The sequence below is a fragment of the Amphiura filiformis genome, chromosome 1, assembly GCF_039555335.1.
Source record: "Amphiura filiformis chromosome 1, Afil_fr2py, whole genome shotgun sequence".
NCBI classification, from domain to species: domain Eukaryota; kingdom Metazoa; phylum Echinodermata; class Ophiuroidea; order Amphilepidida; family Amphiuridae; genus Amphiura; species Amphiura filiformis.
In genome coordinates, this window is record NC_092628.1 from 45,300,033 (window position 1) to 45,321,638 (window position 21,606).

Below are 21,606 nucleotides of genomic sequence, written 5' to 3' on the forward strand. Positions count from 1 at the left end.
CCATATCCCACAATGCAAATTGATTCATGTGACCCTTAGGTGCAGGTGGTGTTTACATTTATATGCAGAATAAGTGTTAACTTATTCTGCATAATGTCATTGAACTACATGAACTACATTGAACTACATTCCCACCATGCAGTAAGACTTAAAAGTCTTACTGCATGGTGGGATATCATCTGGGATTGAGATTTCTTGCTATGTAGTAGGTATGTTACAACTTACCACGGCCTTCGTCTAGAGTTGGCCTGGCCAACACATAATTATTTCGTTTTAAAATACCAAATGTTCACTGGCAAGAATGCCTGCTCATCATGTACACGGGCATAGTGCTGCATGTAGCCCGGGGCATGTAGTTCAATGACTCCCTTGAACTCAACGGTTGGGTATTGCAAATGCTTTCATATGTGACCGTCCACGGCGAATGAGCCGTAAATTCCTCCCCGGTCAATATTGTTTTATTTCGTGTTTAAAAAATAAACATCATAAACTTAAAAATGGTATATCATTTGACTTCAAACGATATCCAGAAGCGGGGTTATGGTTTGTTAAACTTTGCTCCTTCAACAAAATTATTGTTTTTTACGTTTTTACATGTGTCTCTTTTTCCACATTGTTGGCAATAAATATCAAACAGTCATAATTGGCGGTCATTTCAAATCATCCCCAAGTCAACGAGGTTTAAGAAAGTTCTCTCATTGTTAATTGTGGGTTATGCATACCTGTACAAAATACAATGCCTGGTAATCCACCACTTGAACAGGATTTAGCAATATAAGCATACAAAGACCAGAGCTATTAAAAGTTCTATAGCCATCTAAGGTAGAAGCTTATTATCCACTTCAACAATAGGATTATTGATTAGTTTTTGACTATCGAAATGAGACGGATGTCGGGCCAGCTTAAGTTACCGATGAATATGACCTTCGTACACATTTTACACCGTAACTCAGAATACAATTTAGGGAATTTACGGCTCATTTGTGCTGCCGGGTCACATATTATTGCAAAATGGATCGAGGCGATTAGGGACCGATCGTTATTTACGGCAGGGGGGGAATGGGTGTTTTGGCAAAAATATCGACAAAAAATTTCGCGTTCCCCCCTCGCGTCCGCTCAAAATGTTCGCGTTCCCCTTGTTTTCCCAATTTTCTCCATTTAAAATTTAACAAACCCCCTCCTGGTTCAACTAAAATTTCAGGTTCCCCCCTCAAGACCACAAAAAATTTCGTGTTCCCCTAAATTTACCCATTCCCCCTGCCATAAATAACGATCGCTCCCTTAGGCCCTACATTGAAAAAACCTAACAAATAATTTATACTATACATGCTATAAGGGATAAATCAGTTGGTAGTGCAGACATTTTCTTCACTCTCACCACCGGAATTCGTCATAGGTTTGCGTTGTTAAAAGAAACCCGTGGATATTAAAGATTGGCAGGGCCTTGCCTTTAATACATGTATGACTGGCTGGTTCAATACAAGAATGATGGCGGTTTCAGCATTAGGTGTAGTGTATATTGCCATTGCGTGCATAGTATTAGCTGCGATATCAGTGGTTTTATGTTTTGCGATATATCTTCATTTCTTTGTACATCGGAAATACAGGCATATACCTGGTCCACCAAGGGATAGGTAAGTCTGCAATTTTATTATACATACACATAGGCCCAGGAAGATTTAAATATGGGCCTGGTCCAAGTTACTGTGGCCCCTGTGGGAACCTAATGGTAATTGTCCATGACCACCGAAATTATTTCCGCCCACCGGTTCAGGAGCCACGAATAACGAGTACGTGTTCTTAGAGGTTGTGCAATAATTATGAGCAGGGGTAGGGTAAAATGTCCGAACGAACCGCCAAAAAATCTCTTGCCCCCCTCTCGGCCCTCCAAAAAATCTTTACTTAGTTAGTTAGTTAGTTAGTTAGTTAGTTAGTTAGTTACAACAGGTAAATTACAAACAATAAACGTATGAATTTACTGAACATAATTATTTACAAGTGTTTATAGGAAATAACATAAGAACTACAGAAAACACTAGGAATGTGGAATAAATGATTCTAATAAATTTGCATAGACGTTTCTGAACCAACACATTACACTTGTGTAAATTTAGGACGAGAATTCTTTCAAAGCGATGAGAATTGGACAAAACGATGAGAATTGAAAATTGTCTCATTTTTATAAAACTTTCTCATCAAAATGAATGAGAAATGCTAATTAACTTGTCAACAACCTGTCACAAATGGTTTTTTGACACTGAAATTAATGTGAGCTTCATTTTCTCATAAGAAATTATTATGATTACTTTGTTTTGATGCAAAACACGTACATCGTGAGACATTGTTAATTCATCTCACAGATTTCATAATGGATTATAATTTTTGAAATTAAGAATCCATAAACTCCGCCGTCGCAGTGTCATCTGAAATTTCAAAAAGGGATAAAGAGCAGAATATTTTAACTCTAATTGTTTGACATAGCTTAGTGATATGTGATTTGAGTTTTCCAAAAACGGAATATTTTAAGGTGCTGTTTTTATTAGCCAATATTGTTATGAGTCGGAAAGTCGGAACAACTTTTCCCAGTTCTCACACGAATGGACAACAACAACAAACTGTTTGTTTAAGTTAACAAAATTTAAATCATAAATGAAAAGTATGATTGGACAATATTCTTGCATATAAACATGATTGCTACAATCAATTAAAATCAATAAAATACATTCGGTCATTTCAAATATTGAGTTTTATTTTTGGTTTTAGTTTTGGTCACGTGGTTTCCTCCCGGGGGGCACTTCCATAGTGGATACGCATCATGTGCCTCGGGAATGACCCCCAAACCGGCTTGTACCCAATGACCCCCTTTTTTGTGTTATGGTCCTACCTATTACCCAATGACCCCCTTTAAAAAAAATCCATGTACTCAATGACCCCCTTTTTCTATTTCCTGCTATACCCAATGACCCCCCTTTTAATTCCCAAATTTAGGTGGTATTTGTGTTTTCCTCCAGAAATAATGAGATTTTCACATTTCCAAGGTGGCCAAGTTGTTTTTACGCAGTTTGGCACTTATTTATGTGTACTTAATGATACTCTTTTGGCAATCCTGTACTCAATGACTCCCATTTTACTTTTTGTTACCCCAATGACCATCCTTTTTTCAAAGTTTCATACCGAATGACCCCATTTTTTTCAGGTTGTGTACTGAATGACCCCATATTTTTGTAATTGTACATTTGACCTGAATGCCCCCTACTTTTAACATGGCCGAGGCACATCCCTGCCATTTCAGATAGGGAGTGCCCCCCCCCGGGGGTTTCCTATTATCCTGCCTAAGCTCTTGAGTGACGTCGTTATCGTTAGCTATCGATATCTTTGTCTGTACCCTTTGTTAGAAACTTAAAAATTTGTAGCAAGCCGTTTCGGTTTTTAATTCAGTTTGTTATGTAATCGGAAATCAGGTTTGAAGTTACCTTGATCAAATTTCGCAGTGCAATATTCACGAGCAGAGAAGTCGCACAAGTCAATCTACATTTTAAAGCATGTATTTAGTTTTGGAAATCCCCATGGCTTATTTCACTGTGAAAAAATATAGACCATCAAAATATTTCCACCGATATAACAAAAGAACACACTGAGAATAGATACTTGAGTGATATATACACTATTATACACTTCTCTATTTTATATGTATATCGCATGCATACGATCGATAGGCCTATATAGAAAGCTATATGACTTCCAATATCTAGGCTGGTTTAAAAATGTAAAATATTTATTTATTACTCGAGATATCATACAAATGAGAAAAGGGAGAGAGAGAGAGGGAGAGGGTGTGTGTGTGTGTGTGTGTGCAGGGGGGGTGTAAGGAGAGGGAGAAAGAGAGAGGCGAGGAGGGGGAGGAGACACTTTGGGAAGAGGAAGTTATATAGTGGGGAGATGGGAGGTAAGAGGTATGGGTTGTGCTTACCGGGGATAATAAACTAATTCATAATCTCCTTCATCATGCATCTAATCGTTTATGTTTCATACAAACAAACAAAGCCTCCCCCCTCAATATACACGCATGATTCTTTCGGCCTAGAACTCTGGGTGTAATTATACGGTGACATGAAAGTATGCCACCTACGACAGACTTATCTGAAATAAGACTAAATCAGATTTTAAAGATCATCAACTACCGCCCGCAGTGATAATAATTATGTGAACACAATATGCCATTATATACTTATGGATATATACCCTATATTGTGTCCTCCCAGCATAATAGTGTTATGATTGCAGATCAGATCTGCTCTATGTTTTAATCCCTTGATTTTTGGTTTCTGAACAAAAGAGAAACCAAAACTTATAATTAAAATGAGGTACTGACTTATAATGTGTTCAACTTTGTGAACACATTGCTGCTCTAAATGCATAGATCACCACAGCTCACTTATTAATTATCAAAAATCAACTGTATAGCAACAGGGATTTTCCATTTAACATAATGCAATACAATGGTCCAAGATATAGATTCCCCAGAAATGTATAATTGTAGGTATCGCATATTCAGCAACAATTTATGAGGGCCTGCTTGAAAAGCAGTGCTTGTCACTGAAGCAGTATTACCCTCAATAAAGAAAGAATAAATAATAATAATGTTAATTGTTAATTGCTCTTTGATATAAGTACTCATTAATAACATTCAGTAGGCATCACCAGAATGATGGTTGTAGATCCTGGCTGATGAAATACCCTCGTCGGCCGGGATTCGTCCAACCGGAAGCAAGGATCTACAACCATCATTCTGATGATGCCTACCGACCATGATAGGCGAAACCGTCAACAGTGAGTTACATTTTGGTTTTGTACAAATGAAATCATTAATTTATAATACATTACAATCGTGTAAAAACCAGAAATAAAATTTTTTGAGGGCGTTCTCCTCAGCAAATGTTATAATATGGCTTTAATTGAATGAAAATCAAGTACAATCTTAGTGTGTCGGGTTGTGTGTAAGAGGTCACAGGTCATGGATTTACCGAAGCATCATTAATGTTAGTTGCGCGCTGATAAATCAACAAAATAGAGTGCTATGAACTTTAGACTCCAAAAACCTACACCGAGCAGTTTGAAATGGGAACTTGGTCGATCTGACGCACTTTTGTGATTTATTTTTTCAACCATTATTTTGTTCAACTATTTAGTAGAACAACTTTTCATATACTCTTGCAGTTGATAGTAGTGTATTTCGCAAGACTCAACTGAAAAGCTTGGAAATGCAATGGCGAGGGTATAAGGCCTATTTAGTAGACGCTACAAAATAAAGTCTACATTGGTTTTCAAAAGAAAAAACTATTGTGTTCATTACAGTCATAAACCTGTAGAGCTCAGTGGCTGATTCAATACAAGAATGGCTGTTTCCACCTTAGGAGTAGTGTATATTGCCATCGCCTGTGTGGTGTTAGTTGCGATATTAGCCGTTGCGTGTTTTGCATTATATCTTCATTTCTTTGTACATCGGAAATACAGGCATATACCTGGTCCACCAAGGGATAGGTAAGTCTTCAACATTAAAAATATTTAGAGAATAAAGGTATTGTTTTCAGCTGCCGTCGTGCATCTATTGTCTCATATAACACGGGTGACATCATTAATTAATTCTAATTTTTTAAACACTTCAATTCAAATAAAAATATTAACCATAAGTAGGCCTATACCAAATTTTAATCAAATTAAATCCTAAATTTTACAAGGAATTACCTAGGGCTTAGAATCGATCAGTCCCGTTGTTGCTATGCGCCTCCGATTGGTTCAAAGAACACGAATGAGTATCTCGTCGACGCGAACGCGCTGAACCATGTTATATCGTGTCATATCACACGGCTAAGAACCAATAAGATTGCAGGAACTCTCTCAAATGTATAAAAATACAATAACCACACACAAAGTCACTATATATACAATTCTTTTATACAATACAGTAATTAGGCAGATTTAAAGACAACAAAATTAAATGGAATTTCAACCCTCGGGCAACCAGCTGCCGGGATGCCATTATTAGAGCCGCATGAAAAAAAACCCGAGCGAGCTTCTTGGAGACAAATATTATATTTGAACCAATGGTTGCACTAATGGTGAGGTAGGACTCAGGCCGGAAAAGTTCGGAAGTAATTACCCTTTTGTTTAAAGATATTTCAAAGACTACCAACAAAAAACAACTTATTTACATATATTGTATATATTGTATTTTTATTGTATGAAGAGTTTAAGATTGGCCTTCGCATACATGAAATCATTATACTTAGATAATCTATGATGGAATCAACTTGTTCATCCCAACATAAATTGTTTTGGATCATAACACCCAGAAGTTTAACCTTCTCAGCAACCTGTCTAATTTGTGATCATCAATGGAAAGATCTACATGTGGGGTAGCTTCTTACCAAAATAAACTTGCATGTCCTGACATTTTGAAGGGTTCAACTTCAGTTTATTGTTCTTAGCCCACTCATACATGCATACAAAGTGTCCAGTGTAATGTGTTCATTAAGAAGTAGCAATTTGAATTTGAATTGAATTTGGCGTAATAATAAGGACCCTACTAGAACACGGACCCAGACACGGACACGTGTTCTAGTATTTACCTAGTAACAAGTGTTAACAAAAGCGCCAAAAGCTTGTATTTTGTTTTATAACTTCAAACAGCCCTGCCGTTATCTAACTACTCTCAACATTTTCTTTTAATTCTCGTAGCTTCTTCCTGGGCAATCTTCCCGCTATATTTGAGTATTATGAAAATGGCAAAATGTTTGCAGACGCAATCACAGACTGGTGAGTGTTATTTGTAACAGTTCAAAAATATGATCGATTGATTGAACTAGATAAGTATCTATATGAATAAGATAACAATAATAATTATGGAAATAAATGACAGAAATCAAACAACCGAGAATCATGGACGCAACCATTGTTTCGATATTTTTTGAACTTAAATGCGAATTACTTCATTGTCTTATTGAGTTTGGCATTCATAAAAAGTGTCAAAAACTGGAAATTGTAACTTGGTTCAGAAAGAAAGATCCTTATATCATTCCCACCGGCCCATCCTGAATAAGCTATTCGGAATATTCCAGTTGAAATCCATACATCTCACACATAGGGGGTGTAGATTTCAAACGGAGTCATGTAGAGAATGCAATGGTACACTGACTTGAGTAAGTTTTAGTGCAACTTTTGAAAATACATCTTTTTGGCGCCCGCTACGGCGGCCGCCTATTATTGGCGCCCGCTACGGCGGCCGCCTATTATTTGGCTTGACTTTGCAAACAGCTTCTAATTTCAGTCTTGCTAGATTTACTTCGCAACTGTTTTGCTTAAAAGTATGCCCAGCTTAGAAATAAAACCACAATTTGCTTGGATTTTATTTTATTATTGTTTTCTGATATGTACGGGATAAAATGTTGTGCGTATATTCTTTGTTTAAAATACAAAATTAATGGACTTATAAAAACATCAAATAAACCGAGACCTTTGAACCCGTTTACAGTCTCTTTAATAGCGCCATCTCTTGAAATCTCTTGATTGCCAAGATCTTAGCAATCAAGAGATGGCGCTATACTAACACAGAGTATGTTCCAGGTGATGTGCGATACGGCAAAACCGCTCACTCGTATATGACACGTATTTTGTCCAATAAAAATATTTTTAGGTGTATTTCCACATGGAGAAATGCAATATTATCGGTGATGAGACAAAAGATAATTTGTCAAACTACCATACTGCAGTTACTGTCCGTTTTCCTATACACAATACACAGTGCTCTCACCATTGACGCGTGACCTTTCCAAATGATGTACGTTGTAAGAATGGGCACTTGTCTAGTTAACATCACTGTGTGAAAAATAACCAGCAAATATTTTAGCTATTCTCTAACATGACCTAAAATTACAGCTACGTTAGATGTTCAGAAATAGTTGCACTTTTGTAAAATATGAGTGAGGGCAAGGCATAGCTAGCCAACTCCCCGTGTTAATTGAATGGAGATTTGACCGAAAATATTGGTATCCGACCGCTCACTTCTGAAGGATGCCACAAAAAAACGGTACAAGCTACATTTTAACTATTCTAAATAGGTTCTAGAAAATATAGTTTTGTAACATGTCCTAAATTTTTAGCTAATTTAGATGTTTGGAGAGGTCGCACTTTTGTGTTTTAGGAAGGATATGTAAACGACAGATAACACCAAAAATATGAAGAAATTATTTCCAAACCGTGTTAAGTCAACAATCATTATGTTGCTCATTTTCAAGAATGCTGGTTTACAAAAGCACGCCATTGTCTCATTTCGTGAACAAAACCACACATACCATTGTTTCCTTTCGTTTCCTTTATATTCGGTTACCCAACTGAAGCTATGAATACCAGCTTTATTGCGATATCGCACATGAAAACAGACACTTGTGCACAACCAGAGAAGATCCGATTTAATCAGTTGAGCTGTTTCAATGAGTGTTATCTTGGTTTAATAGCTTTTAATGGGGTTAAGTCCTGCAAAGGTCGAGATGAATTCTACTGTAGACATGACTGCATCATGCCTGACTAAAGGTGATGGAAGCCCTGAAGAGCTAGAGAGGGAGAAACTTGAACAAAATCGATATTGTATGCCTAGTTTTTTTTTTTTTGGCATTTAGTTCTCAGTGTTGTTTAGCACATATTGAGATATGTATTGGCTTTATTCAATAATAAATTCTGGCTTAATAGCAATGATTATTATGTATGCATGTATACTATCACGTAGGCCCTGAACATGGGCTATTTTGTATTCAGTAGGCCTATTAAATATTTTGTGAAAAATAAATTAAATGTTTATAAATCACCTTAGTAACAACTTACCTATAATTCTTATTATCTATTTCTATTACACGGAAAGTGGTCTAATCTAGGACTAGTATGTATAGGCCTAAAGCATTGTTATCTAAATGTTAATATTCATATATCTTTTGGTATTGATTTGTTTTTTAAATCACTAAATAACACTTCTTCAGATTGTTTGTCCTTGTCTTCTTTACCGATGCAGTCAATCATAAGAAATTTATAAATACCCCTGTTTGGAAAACAATCCATAAGGATAAAATATGTAAACCTATATTCTGAATAAAATAATTCTGCTCCAACAATTACCCCCCCCCCCATCATAAACCATTTCCTACCAAATGGCAACCTGATGCAGTCAATCATAAGAAATAAAAGCTGTTTTACAACAATCCATAAGGATAAAATATGTAAACCTATAGGCCTATTCTGAATGAAATAATTTTGCTCCAACAATCACTCCCCCACATGATCTACCATTTCCTAACAATAGTAACCGAAATGGTAACCTGAGCTTTATTCCTTTTATTTGAAACCAATCCTCTTACATCCCATGCAAACGATTTTACACCTCTCCCACTGCAATAAATAGCTTTACATTTCCAAATCTTTCTTTGCTTTCTATGCTAATATTACATTATTGTTTTAAAGAGAGAAAAAAAGTATCCAAACAGTTGGGCGCCCATTCCTTTTTTAAAGGAATTTTTATTCTTTCAAGGAGTCACCATGGCTACACACTTTAAGCTATCCATACAAATGGGGTATCAAAATTCGCAGGATTAACCTGGGTTTGTTGATGATGTTTCAGTTTTTAAATTTGATGTATAGATTTTGAGTTTTATCTGGTAATAAAGGGGGTAATTACTTTTTCGTAGGCGTTTATATAATTTAGGTCACCTCAGGTTCGCTTCCGAACTAACAAACTTGAGGTGAACCAAATTATAGTACAAAGTAGCCGGTAGTAAAAGATTGAGCCGCCATTTGAAAATTAAAGACCCATCCGAGCACAAGTGTGAAAAAAATAGAATTGTTTATAAATTGCTTAAAAGTTAAGGATAAGTCATTCAAATTGTTATTTGGTATTTTTGAAATGACAAATTTGGCAAAAAATGAAGAAAACAGCAGTACTGAAGAAGTTGAAGCCCCATTCAAATACTGTACATGTAGCTAATTTAGATACTGTCAGTATCTAAATTACAGATTCATGTAAAATGTCTTATTTTGACTTAAATACACGGCTTTCGGCTGAACCACTCACAGGCTATGTTAGCACATCTGTGACAATGACAAAGGTACCAAAACTGAATTTTGATGACTTTTACGATCGTCCGGATGAGCAAATCACTGAACGGGCCTTAAATGGAAGTATATCACGCTGAGTATCTCTTCTTTTAATCTGAACTATCAAGCTCGTCGGTTTTTTTTTCAGGACTGCCGAATATGGCCCAATCATCGTCGTTTACTTAATGAATCAAGTTATGATAGCAGCCAACTCACCGGAAGCAATCAAGGTATGGTCTGTGGTACATTGGACTAACCATGCTAACATGGTTGACAAGCACCTGAAGCATGACAAGGGGGAGGCCCGGGGGGGGGGGGAGGTCATGGGGTGACAATGTACCCAGCAAACACAAAACGTTTTCGACATAATTCGCAAAAGGTTATAAAAGGCCGGGATAAAAGGTTGTCAGAAAACGTTTAAATGTCGGGTTATATAAAGGGTACATTAATGGTATAAAACGTTTTCATAACATTAAATAACATTTGTTGGTAATTTACTGCACAGCAAACACAAATGTTTGACAGAAAACATTTAAATGTCGGGTTATATAAAGGGTATAAAAACGTTTTAATAACATTCCAAAAACATTTTTGAAAACTTGGTACAAATCATTCTAAACAGAATGTTATTTTGGGGTTGAAAAATATTTTGCAAAAATGTTTGCCCAAAATATTTACAATAACGTTTTAAAATGTTTTCCCGACCTTAATATAACCCGACATTTAAATGTTATTAAAACGTTTTGTAAAAAACATTTTAAGAACATTTCTGTGTTTGCTGGGTGCAAATATTTTAACATAATGTTATTTAAGTGTTGACAAAATATTTGGCCAAAAATGTTTGCAAAAATAGTTTACAATAACAGTTTTGAAAACATTTTTAAAATATTGTTGTAGTGTGTTTTCATACAAAACGTTTTAAAACGTTTTCATGACCTTTATATAACCCGACATTTTAATGTTATTAAAACGTTTTACCTGAACCAAAACCCAAAATATAACTTATATAAAACGTTTTAAAAACGTTTTTGTGTTTGCTGGGTAAGCATCCCCCTGTGTTGGGCTGAGACCATGTAGAATTAGTCATTCATTTTGGGAGAAAATTTACCCGGGACCTCATGCAGTAAAACGCGAGAGACCTGACCTGATACACTCTCCCTGCATATGCATATTCATTCTTTTTAATTTTGTTGCTTTTGTCTTATTTGATCATCTTGATCGACTGTAAGAAGCGTAGTGAGCTTGGAGATATGCATACGAAATACGTTGGATGCTCTCGCGACATGTGCAGCAAGGCTGTATTAGCACCATGTTTTGTAATCCCTAGCCAGCTTTCCAGGAACTGCTTAGCTCTGCAATACTTTCACTATGTAATACTTGATACTATATTATACTTTAAGGTATCATAGTATTGGTATTGCATCTGTCTTTTTAACGAAGTACTAATTAATTGTCGGTAATATGTTTGATATTAGGGGTAATTGTTTATTTTTTATAGGAGTTCGTTATTTCTAATGGACACCCTAAATCCAAGCACACCTATCAGGATAATGTTGGATATATATACGGATCACCACTCATGGGAAAAAGCTTAGTGACAGAAATTGATCATGAAGTTTGGATGAGGAAAAGAGCAATATGTGATCCGGCATTCCACAGAAAGTGAGTTGTATATTTCATTTTTCATATTTTAGGTATAATAAGAAGACTACCCAATTGGAGAAAGCGAGCGGAATATTACATACTCGTTAAATTTCAGGGACCAGTGCGCCAATATCACGACACGGAAGAAATGTATTTTATTCTGACTAAATTTGGTTTATCGGGCTTAAGATTTCGATATCTCATTCTTCGGTTAGCCTAGTGCTTCGCTTTGGAATCCATTTTCCTAATGAGTTTGATTCCCAAGTCAGTCTCAAACACCTTCGGATATTTGATATATCAACGAAATTTCTCCACAGGTCTCTTCGTAGTTCTATGAATCAATTCAATAGTTGTGGTGATCTTTTAGTGCAGAAGTTGTCTACGATGGCTGATGGTAAAACGGAAGTTGTGCTTCTTGATCAGCTTAACAGAGTTGCTTTAGACATAATTGCCAAGGTATCTGTTTACACTGCACATAAAAGGAATTGTTACCCATAAATTTGGAGTTTTTTTTTATTTCTGTTTGAAAACCTGAAAGAATAAATGAAAACTAGAACTTAAAATATTCGACCCCATTTTGGGTTGCCTCAGATTCAAAATGCAATTCGATATATCTGATGTGCTCCCAGGTCCCACAAAAAATACTTGAAAACGTCGCTATCCGAATCCTTATGTCATTCGAACGCTATATCTTAGTAAGATATACAGTGTATGTATATTAGAATCAAATGAATTCCGTTGTGTAATGTATTGTAAGGTATTAAATTCAAAACAAATTAATTTTCTCCATTTACCCTGGTTTAGGTCACCAGGGTCGAAAGTTACATGAGTATATAAATTGCTGCACGTGTACCGTACGTATTATGTCTTGTTTGATATTTTTTCACGTTTTCAGATTGGGTTTGGACTGGATCTTAATGTTCTTTTTCAAGAAAAGTCTAAATTCAACGAAGCGGTTGTGACTGTGCTAGAAGCAATGGATTATAATTCTAAAAACCCATGGGATAAGGTAAGACTAAAGTGACCCAGGGTTCTTACAAAACAATCTCGAGCAGCACAAAAAACATCAGCGGTTCATGAGCCTGATTATTGAGAATGAAGCAATTGACGTCCGGAAATTGCCTTTTCATCTGGTAACTTTGCCTTAAATTATGATTGAAACATACTAAATTATTTTTCGAAACAACGGTATGTGTTTGTTGTCAAGGTTACCTTTCTCTGCTCAAAGGTGTTGCTACTTTGGGTTATATAAAAACCTCTTGCCATTTGTGATAAATATTTACATTATTTGCCTTCACGCAGTACAATCCTTCTTCCGCCATGAGAGAATATCGTCAAAAAGCACGCGATGCCTGCCGGTTGCTGCGCGAAGCAGGCCGTGAATGTGTACAAAAACGACTGCAGTCGAAGTCTAATGGAGAGACACTACCCGATGACGTCATGACATTGATGATGGAAGCAGAGGAAAGATTTGAAGACTTGGACGGTGACGCTGATTGGACGCATATTATGGATGAGTTTGCTACGTTTTTTATTGCAGGTTTGTTTTCTTACACTATGTCTTTACTTTGATAATTAATGGAATTCCACCCGAGGTACATAAAGGTGTGATCTGGATGGCAAAGTGTTGGAGTTTTGTAACAATGCATTAATTAAAGGAAACAGGCCTGAGCAGTGGTCTATCCTCAACATAGTACCAATTCCTAAGTAAGGAGATCTTAGTCAAGCATGGAACTATCGAGGGATAAACTTAAGCTCTGTTGTAACCAAGATATTAAACAAAATGATTCTCAACAGGATCAGGCCTGAAATTAACAAAGTTCTTAGAAACAACCAGAATGGTTCCTGGGCTAGCCGAACAAGAAGATTAGTAAGCCACGGCTACATACTGGTCCTAATGAGTGAAGCCTAAAAACATATCTGCATTGAATAGTAACTTTTATAGACTTCAGCAAAGCCATTAATACCATTCAGAGAGGAAAGAAATCTAAAGGCCTATGGAATTTCCAATCTACTTGTGAAAGCTATAGCAAGAATGTATTAAGATGCCAAAGCAAAAGTAATTTCACCAGATGAATAACCTGAGCTGTTTGATGTATATACATTCTGGTATAATGCAAGGAGACACCCTTGCCCCATACCTCTTTGTAGTGGTATTGGATTACGCTTTGAGAAAGGCAATCGAAAGCAGAGGACAACAGCTTGGATTCCAACAGGAGAAGAGAAGGAGTAGGCGAATCAGATCTGAAGTGCTACTAGATTTGGACTTTGCAGACGACATAGCCATACTGTCAGAGGAAATCCAGCAAGCACAGGTGTTGGAAAAGTTGGCCTCAAAATGAATGCTTCAATAACAAAGTTCTATATCTATCCAAACAAACAATGGTTCCAAACTAGAAGAGGTGAGCGACTTCAAGTATATAGTTGCATGGATGACTATTACGTAAAAAGATGTAAAAACTCGCAGAGCAGCTGCATGGAGGGGAAGGAACAACCTCAAAGTTTCGTATATTTGCTGCTACCATCGTATCAGTACTAAACTATGGATGTGGAGCATGAACCATGTCTCCCAGACTATGTAAATACCTTGATAGTTGTTACACAAGAATGCTTAGAGTAGTATACAACATCAATTATTGGAAGCAGCGCATCACAAACAAAGAGCTGTATGGTGACCTTCACAGAAGATCAAAGAGAGGAGGACCAGCTTCGCTCTGCATGCATACAAAAGCGAAAATGAGAATGTGGCCAAGTTGATCCATTGGACACCAAAGCATGGAAACAGAAAACTTGGTAGACTCCCTCTAACATACGTGGATGTATTGAAACAGGATACTGGACTGGATGTTATGGACACGGCCATGCAGGACAGAAGGACATGGCGTGCTGTTGTTGTCCGAGAACACCACTCATAACAAGGAAAAAGCAAGCAAGCATAATTTCATCTTTACTCTGTGCAACAATGATTTTTTTCCGTGATAATGACATGGTCTTAACAAAAGGTAAATTTCACTCGAACATACACAAAAGAATAAATATTAAGTGTTTTGAATTTCTTTGACGTTCACGTATTTGTTGGCAAACTTTTTAGACATAACTTATTGACCAATGTGGACGCCTTCTTAAAGGAGAAACAAAGTTGACCTGGTCAACTCTCGGCAGAGCTCTTGGTAACACTTGTTTTTGTTCTTGTGGGATTTGCGCCAATTGATAAGTCAAGGTTACCTCATACCCATTTGTTCCACTGTGTTTGTACACATCTCTGGACCTTGGTGTCTGGATTGAGATGCCTTTGACAGCATACCTCAATGATGTTATTCCAATAAAAATCAATAAAATCATGACCTTCTTGTAAGACTTCATGTGGTGTTTCCACTTTAAACATTGTTATTAAGGTAATTCCACATACATCGATTGACAACAAAGATGTTTGTATCGCGAAGGGCTAAATATTCTTAAGCTTTAACACGTTTCCCGTGTTATATTTTCAGGACAAGAAACTACTGCCAACACTCTCGCATTCGCCTTCGTGGAACTACTCCAACATCCAGAAATTATGCATAGGTAAGCTTCTTCATGACGGTTCATCTTCAACTTGTGAAAATAACAGTTGCCGTCATATGAGGCAATGGTATGTATATTACCCTAAAGTGTATTAAAATGTTTGAACAGGTGCAATTTATTGCCATCAGATTGCCAGAACAAGCGGCTGCGAAACGACCAGTAAGCGCGAAATAAGCAGATTGCGAGTTTTTGTTTCAAAGAAAGTTTAAAATAGTTTGCTTTCTAAGATGACCTTTGAAACCAAAACCCAATTACCAACTTAAACTTAAACTCGAAAGCAATCTTGCCAATTGCCAACGTAGGGTCCCGGCGTAGGGTCGCCAATAAAAGCAACGACTTGGTAATGAGAATGACATACTGAGTTCACACTTTCAGTTCATGGAACTAGCAGGGATATTTTTATATTGTGGTATTTCTTGAATAAATTACATATTTGAATAAAATTTGTAAATCAATAAAATAAAACTGTAGATAAAATTGAAGAAGAAATATTATCCCCGATTAAATGGAAATATAAAATAATAAGATATCCTTTTACGTACAATCTCATTTCAAATTATTATTCTTTTCATTATCGAATTTCCCTCCAGATTAAGAACTGAAATAGACGCAGTTATTGGTGACAATACAGATATAAAGTTTGAGGATTTGTCCAAATTATGCTATACATCGGCTGTAAGTATAAAACACTTGTTAAACACATTAAAGTTAATGACATACATAGATCATGTCAAATAGGATGAACTGATTTTGACAGAACCTTAGGCATATTGTTGTCACTGAGCCTTTATGTATTCAGGAAACACTTAAACTGACAAATGAAACGTCAGGTTTGTTTAAGTCAGTTTTAGTTCGGATCTGCCAGGAGCTTTATTGCTTTAAATAAATTGTTTCGTCAAAATTTCCAATGTATCGCTGTACTAAAACGTATAAACATCAAACTGTTAAAGTGATATTCTTGATTTTGCACAAAAGGACACCAATGCTTGAATCACCTAATTATGAAGTTTTCACAACTAAAAATTGAAATGGTTTCGTCACAATGTCTTACGTATTTGACTTATAATTAAGCTTACCCCGTATAATATACGAGACTTTTAATGCAAGTATGTTTCGGTAAATTGCGATAAAAATAAACTGGTACATTTTTCAGATAATCAAGGAAACCTTACGTATCTACCCTCCTGCAATTTGTACGGTACGTGATTGTGCCTTTGATACAACACTACATGGCATCACTATTCCAAAGGGAGCTACTGTCACCGTAAGTTATGTCAAAGTATCATAACCATTGGATACTTCTTTGAGGATGGTTTCGTAATTTTATCACAAAAGTATTTCAGCCACAATATCCATTGCGTCCTACAGACATGACAGATGGTGACCTTCTTTACTGTGTTTCTAGTTAACGAAATTTCTAAGATTATTTTGTTCGCATAATACCGAAATTCCAAGATTATTCAAACTATTCTTTTCGCATAACTACAGAATATCCTGCGCATCCCGTGCAAAGGATTAGATTTTAGGGTTAGAGTTAGGGTTGAGGTTAGTGTTAGGGTACGGAGGGTATTTGAAAGTAATTCCCTTTTCTGGATTGTTGATCAAAAACGCAGACATTTTCTGCGTTTGGCTCGTGTGTACCCCAAAACCGGGACACCAAAATGCTTTTTTTTTTTTGCTAATCCCTTAGGCTATAAATTAACATAAATATTTATTGATATATCAAAATATGTCATTTTTTAATTCCTTTGACCGAGAGGAATTTGTGGAATAGGTGTTTACAAAGTTTAGCAATCTTATATTTTGACAGTTGATACTCGGACCTTGGAATTCTCGGATTGCCCAAGGGTGCCAATCGGGCACCCCTTTATCATTTTATATCTTGTCTCATTTTTTCATCTTGTATATACATGTCAAAGGACTAAACCCCAGTCACACACGTCTCTACGACAAGGGGACTTGATTGAAAGATAATCGATAACAGTACGCCCGATCTTCCAAAGATTCAGAGGTGTTTGTTTTTGTTTTTCCTGTAATGCGATGTCTTTTTTATCACAGCTGTTTCCGTATGTAACGGGGCGTCTAGAGAGTAACTTCAAAGACCCGTTAGTATTCGTACCAGACAGATTCCTTCACCAACAAGAAACGTAAGCCGTCATTTGCATTTTAACAACATTAAAAGTCTTACAAGCGCTGCTCAAATCTCCATCAAAATTTTGGTTTATTCTATCTACCGGTATTTTTGTACTCATTAATTGATATTTTTAAGAAATGTGTTTACAAAAGAGGAAAAAAGTACTGTTTTAGCCTTTTCCCTTCATATATCGTCTCATATAGGCCCAATACAAACAGATAACGTTATTTGAGTAAAACAATAATAGCAGTCAAGTTATCTCAATCGATAAAGCGTTCGACTATGGTACGAGAGGTTGCGGGTTCGAACCCTGGCGGTGCCTAGTACGCTCTCGTGGAAAAATTGAATTAGCTTGAAATTCCCCTGGACAAGGAACTTACTGCTAATTTGTTTCGTTGTAACCCGTACGAAACTCGGGGAGCTGATCCTGGTTGCGAAGGTTATTTGTGGGTTGTCTAGGGTGTGCGCTCTTGAAGCAGCAAAGTCCCTGTTTTGTTATTTAATGGTTTATGAAATGATGTGGGCCGTAGTGGTCAGCGACAACCTGTAAAGTGTGCTGAGGCTTGTGGATCAACGTCTAGGCGTTGTGCCTGTGCGTAGCGCACTATAAATCACTGCGCTTTGCGCGTTATAGCTATGAGACTTGAGATGTACGACATTGCTAGAAACAATATCTCAATTCTCTACATGTTTTCTAATACGGCCGAATCTGTAACAAAAAACTTGAGATAGAGTCAATAAATCAGTCTTTTCCATTTACCATTTTTATACCTCTTGTTAATCTACTTGCAGACCTCCAAATACATACTTTCCATTTTCTGTTGGACCGCGATCATGCATTGGAAAACAGTTCGCAATGGTAAGTTACAAGTTTACAACATTTTGAAGTTCGAAAAACGCATGAATAAATATGTATTTCAGCTTTATTTGACTTGAGGGGACGGTGGCGAAGATACGGTTCTGCTTCGACTCATGATCGAACCCCGGCAGGTACCATTGTGTTGTGCACATAGACAAGGACGTTTAGATGTCTCTCATAACACAGGTGCAAAATGGGTATATATATATACAGAAGAATCTGTCCATAACGCCAAGGAAAACGAAATGGGCACTTTGGCCTGTTAACCTATTTGACTTGAAAGAGAATTTAAACCTTCATCAAAGCTAGTTTTTTAGACATCAGGCATTTATATGATGTATGAGCTGAAATACATGTATATGGTTAGTCCCGAAGATGTCATTGTGTTTATCTCACTGAATTGCGTATTATACTGTACTACATAAAATTAGCGAATGATCCTTTTTGCAGATTGAAGCGAAAGTACTGATTGCCAAGCTCTTGAAGAATTTTGACTTTAGGCTAGTACCAGGCCAGTCGTATCAAGTCGTTCAAGGAGGAACCATACGACCAATGGATGGATGCATGGTCTACATTAACCACAGAGATGCAGAAATTGGAGATGCGGTTTTTGATTATCATTTGGAAGAAAAGTAGTAAATGGAGGACCTTACTAGCTCTTACTATCGGAAGGGCTGTGCAGTAACTTAAGGGGAGCTTTCCATAAGGATCCTACAAGAGCTGAATACTTTTGGGATGCTACGACATACAGCATGAATAATTACCAGCCACAAAGATTACCTATAATGTTAGGTAATTCGATCGATATTTCATAACCCCAAATTACCTCAAACGTAACGAGATTTTTTTGAAAATCAAGTGAAAGATCATAAATATACTGAAATTACGTCGTAGACTTTTAAAATTGGTGTTTGTCTGACTCTTCCTGAGAGATACTGTCTCTAAGTCTACCGCCCATGAATCCCTCGTCATACACAATTGATCAAACACAATAAAGGGGCATTTTGCCATACACTTGTGTGTGTTTATAATGTATTTTAGTCATAATTTTATTTATGTTGATAACCTGGTACTTTGTAATGTCCTGTTGTAATTTGAAATATGGCTATCCCTGTTATTGGTTAATCTGTATTAGCAATATCAAAATAGAACACAACTTGTTATTTGTAATTCTCTCATTCTGCATCTGAAAAATACCACAACCAGGACTTGACACTACAGAAAGTAATATATTCCTACTTTGTCGATAGTATTATCATGAGACCAAACCTATGAATTCCGGTGGTTTGCGAGTGAAGGAATGATCGACTATTGGAATTATATGGAATTACGTAACTGTTATGAATTAGTATGTTGTTCAATGCAATCATCTCTATCCATTTTGCAATAATTGCAGTAACTTGGGGAGTCCCGGGAGTTCAATGAATTACGCATGAACAACGCGGCCCTGATTTGGTAAAACGATCTAACTTGAAATTTGGACATTTTGAGATAAATCCATATCTTGGGTAATGTGAGGGTGCTCTTTCCATTGGCGACATCCTCAAATCACCACCATGCTTCATTTTGAAAATAGCAGAACCTATCTTGATACTTTTTTGTCACTTTCCGTGTATTTAATGTGGTAAAATGAGCTATCTCAAAGTTAGATCATTTGACCGCATTGGCCAAGATCCTCTAGAGAGCACCAGACAAACCCTCACACATTAATGATAACATATAGCAAAACAACCTATCTCAAGATAGATCATTGTACCAAATTAATGAGTCTCGTTATGTTTATTTTTGTTACGAGGAAAAACAATGTAAAAGAATCTAACTCTCCTAAAAATTAGGCAAAATTCTGCAAATAATAAGATTTTTATATTTTCTAAGATATTGATGTGTTTAATAATTTATCTTATTCAAAAAGAAAAACGTCAAGTGTTCAAACTTAAAAGCTCTTTTTCTCAAAACAGCGATTTTCAAGTTAGATCATTTTACCAAATCAGGGCCGAACGATGGAGTTGAGTTAAATTAAAAATAAAAATAAAAATAAAAATAAAAATAAAAATAAAAATAAAAATAAAAATAAAAATAAAAATAAAAATAAAAATAAATATAAAAATTATTAAATAGCGCCACCAAGAATATGTCATCATACACAAATGGCAGAGATGTATCGTTCGAGTCCGGACTCGAGTCCACTTTTGTTGGACTCGGACTTGGCTCGACTCGGACACGAAAAGACTCGGCTCGGCTCGGACTCGACACAAAAGGACTCGGACTCGAAGCCGAGTCCGGTCCGAGTCCAGTCCAATTAAATCCATGTAAAATGTGAAATGATAAATCTAAAAATGTCAAAATAGATCTCAAATCTGTTGACTTTACTTATTTGAACATTTTCCAAATTAATTGGAGCTGTCAAATCAGTGATCTGTCATATATCCTACATATCCAGCAAATTATTTAGATTTATCTGTCACTTAGCAGAATCATAATTATTATTGTTATCATTAATTTGGTAATGAAATAATTGATAATTAATTAAATATTAAATGCATAATTTGAATATTTGGACTAAAAAAAATATCTAAGAGTTTTTTCAAGGAACTTTCCAATCCATAAACATTTAAGAGAGAAACATGCACATGCACTGGACCCTACATCTCAGCTCCCACTCAGTAAATTGGTAGGTCCATGACAGGGCTTCGGTGTCTGTAGTTTGTGTGTGCTCACTACTCACAGCACATTTGCGTGGGACAATTTTGAAAAGATGTTTAGAATTAAAGGTGAATTTCTGTTAGTACGATTATTATTATGATGATGATGATAAAGATGATGATGATGATGATGCAGAGATGCCAACATTAACATCCAGAAAATAGAGAGGATTCAAACAAAAAATAGGGAGACTTTCAAAATTACATGCAACTTCAAGGGCACAAAATTTGCCAGAAATAGGGAGGTTGCCAAATTTGGGTGTCTACAATAATAGGGAGCCTCCCTCTAACTATACATTGCAATTCATTTACATATCTTTATGCTTCACACAGCCTAGTGACATTTCTCTAGTCCTGAGTTTACATGTAGTGTGCCACACACACACAAATACCCCCACATGACTGCTGTCTGATACAGGTGGTCTGATACATGTAGTTTTTACCTTCAGGATTTACATGTAGTTGCTCATGGGTATGGGTCTTTGAAGTATTGTGTGTACCATATGTACGGTTGGTTGGTTGGTTGGTTGACCTGGGTTGAGTCTTTGGAATGTCAACTGTGTGGG

General features: G+C 36.4%; 1 protein-coding gene across 2 annotated transcripts; it reads left to right on the forward strand.

The window, feature by feature from the left end:
* Positions 1-1,290: 1,290 nt before the first annotated feature.
* LOC140147574 (cholesterol 24-hydroxylase-like) lies at positions 1,291-19,948 on the forward strand. Of its 2 annotated transcripts, none has more exons than XM_072169357.1 (13): positions 1,291-1,634; positions 6,739-6,816; positions 10,286-10,367; positions 11,636-11,799; positions 12,099-12,237; positions 12,677-12,790; positions 13,084-13,321; positions 15,273-15,345; positions 15,936-16,020; positions 16,499-16,609; positions 17,404-17,492; positions 18,272-18,338; positions 18,789-19,948. In XM_072169357.1, the coding sequence occupies exons 1-13, from the start codon at positions 1,462-1,464 to the stop codon at positions 18,972-18,974; spliced, it is 1,599 nt and encodes a 532-aa protein (XP_072025458.1). In that variant the 5' UTR covers positions 1,291-1,461; the 3' UTR covers positions 18,975-19,948. The 2 variants fall into 2 exon arrangements, with proteins under 2 accessions (XP_072025458.1, XP_072025463.1); XM_072169362.1 differs by lacking the exon at positions 1,291-1,634 and adding an exon at positions 5,192-5,541.
* The last annotated feature ends 1,658 nt before the right edge of the window (positions 19,949-21,606 follow it).

What these genes read in the sequence shown, in the direction of transcription:
- LOC140147574 (XM_072169357.1), top strand. Translation starts at nt 1,462, where the DNA reads ATGACTGGCTGGTTCAATACAAGAATGATGGCGGTTTCAGCATTAGGT. An exon ending in CATCCAGAAATTATGCATAG is followed by an intron (nt 15,346 to 15,935) that starts GTAAGCTTCTTC and finishes ATTTCCCTCCAG; the next exon opens with ATTAAGAACTGAAATAGACG. An exon ending in AATTATGCTATACATCGGCT is followed by an intron (nt 16,021 to 16,498) that starts GTAAGTATAAAA and finishes TACATTTTTCAG; the next exon opens with ATAATCAAGGAAACCTTACG.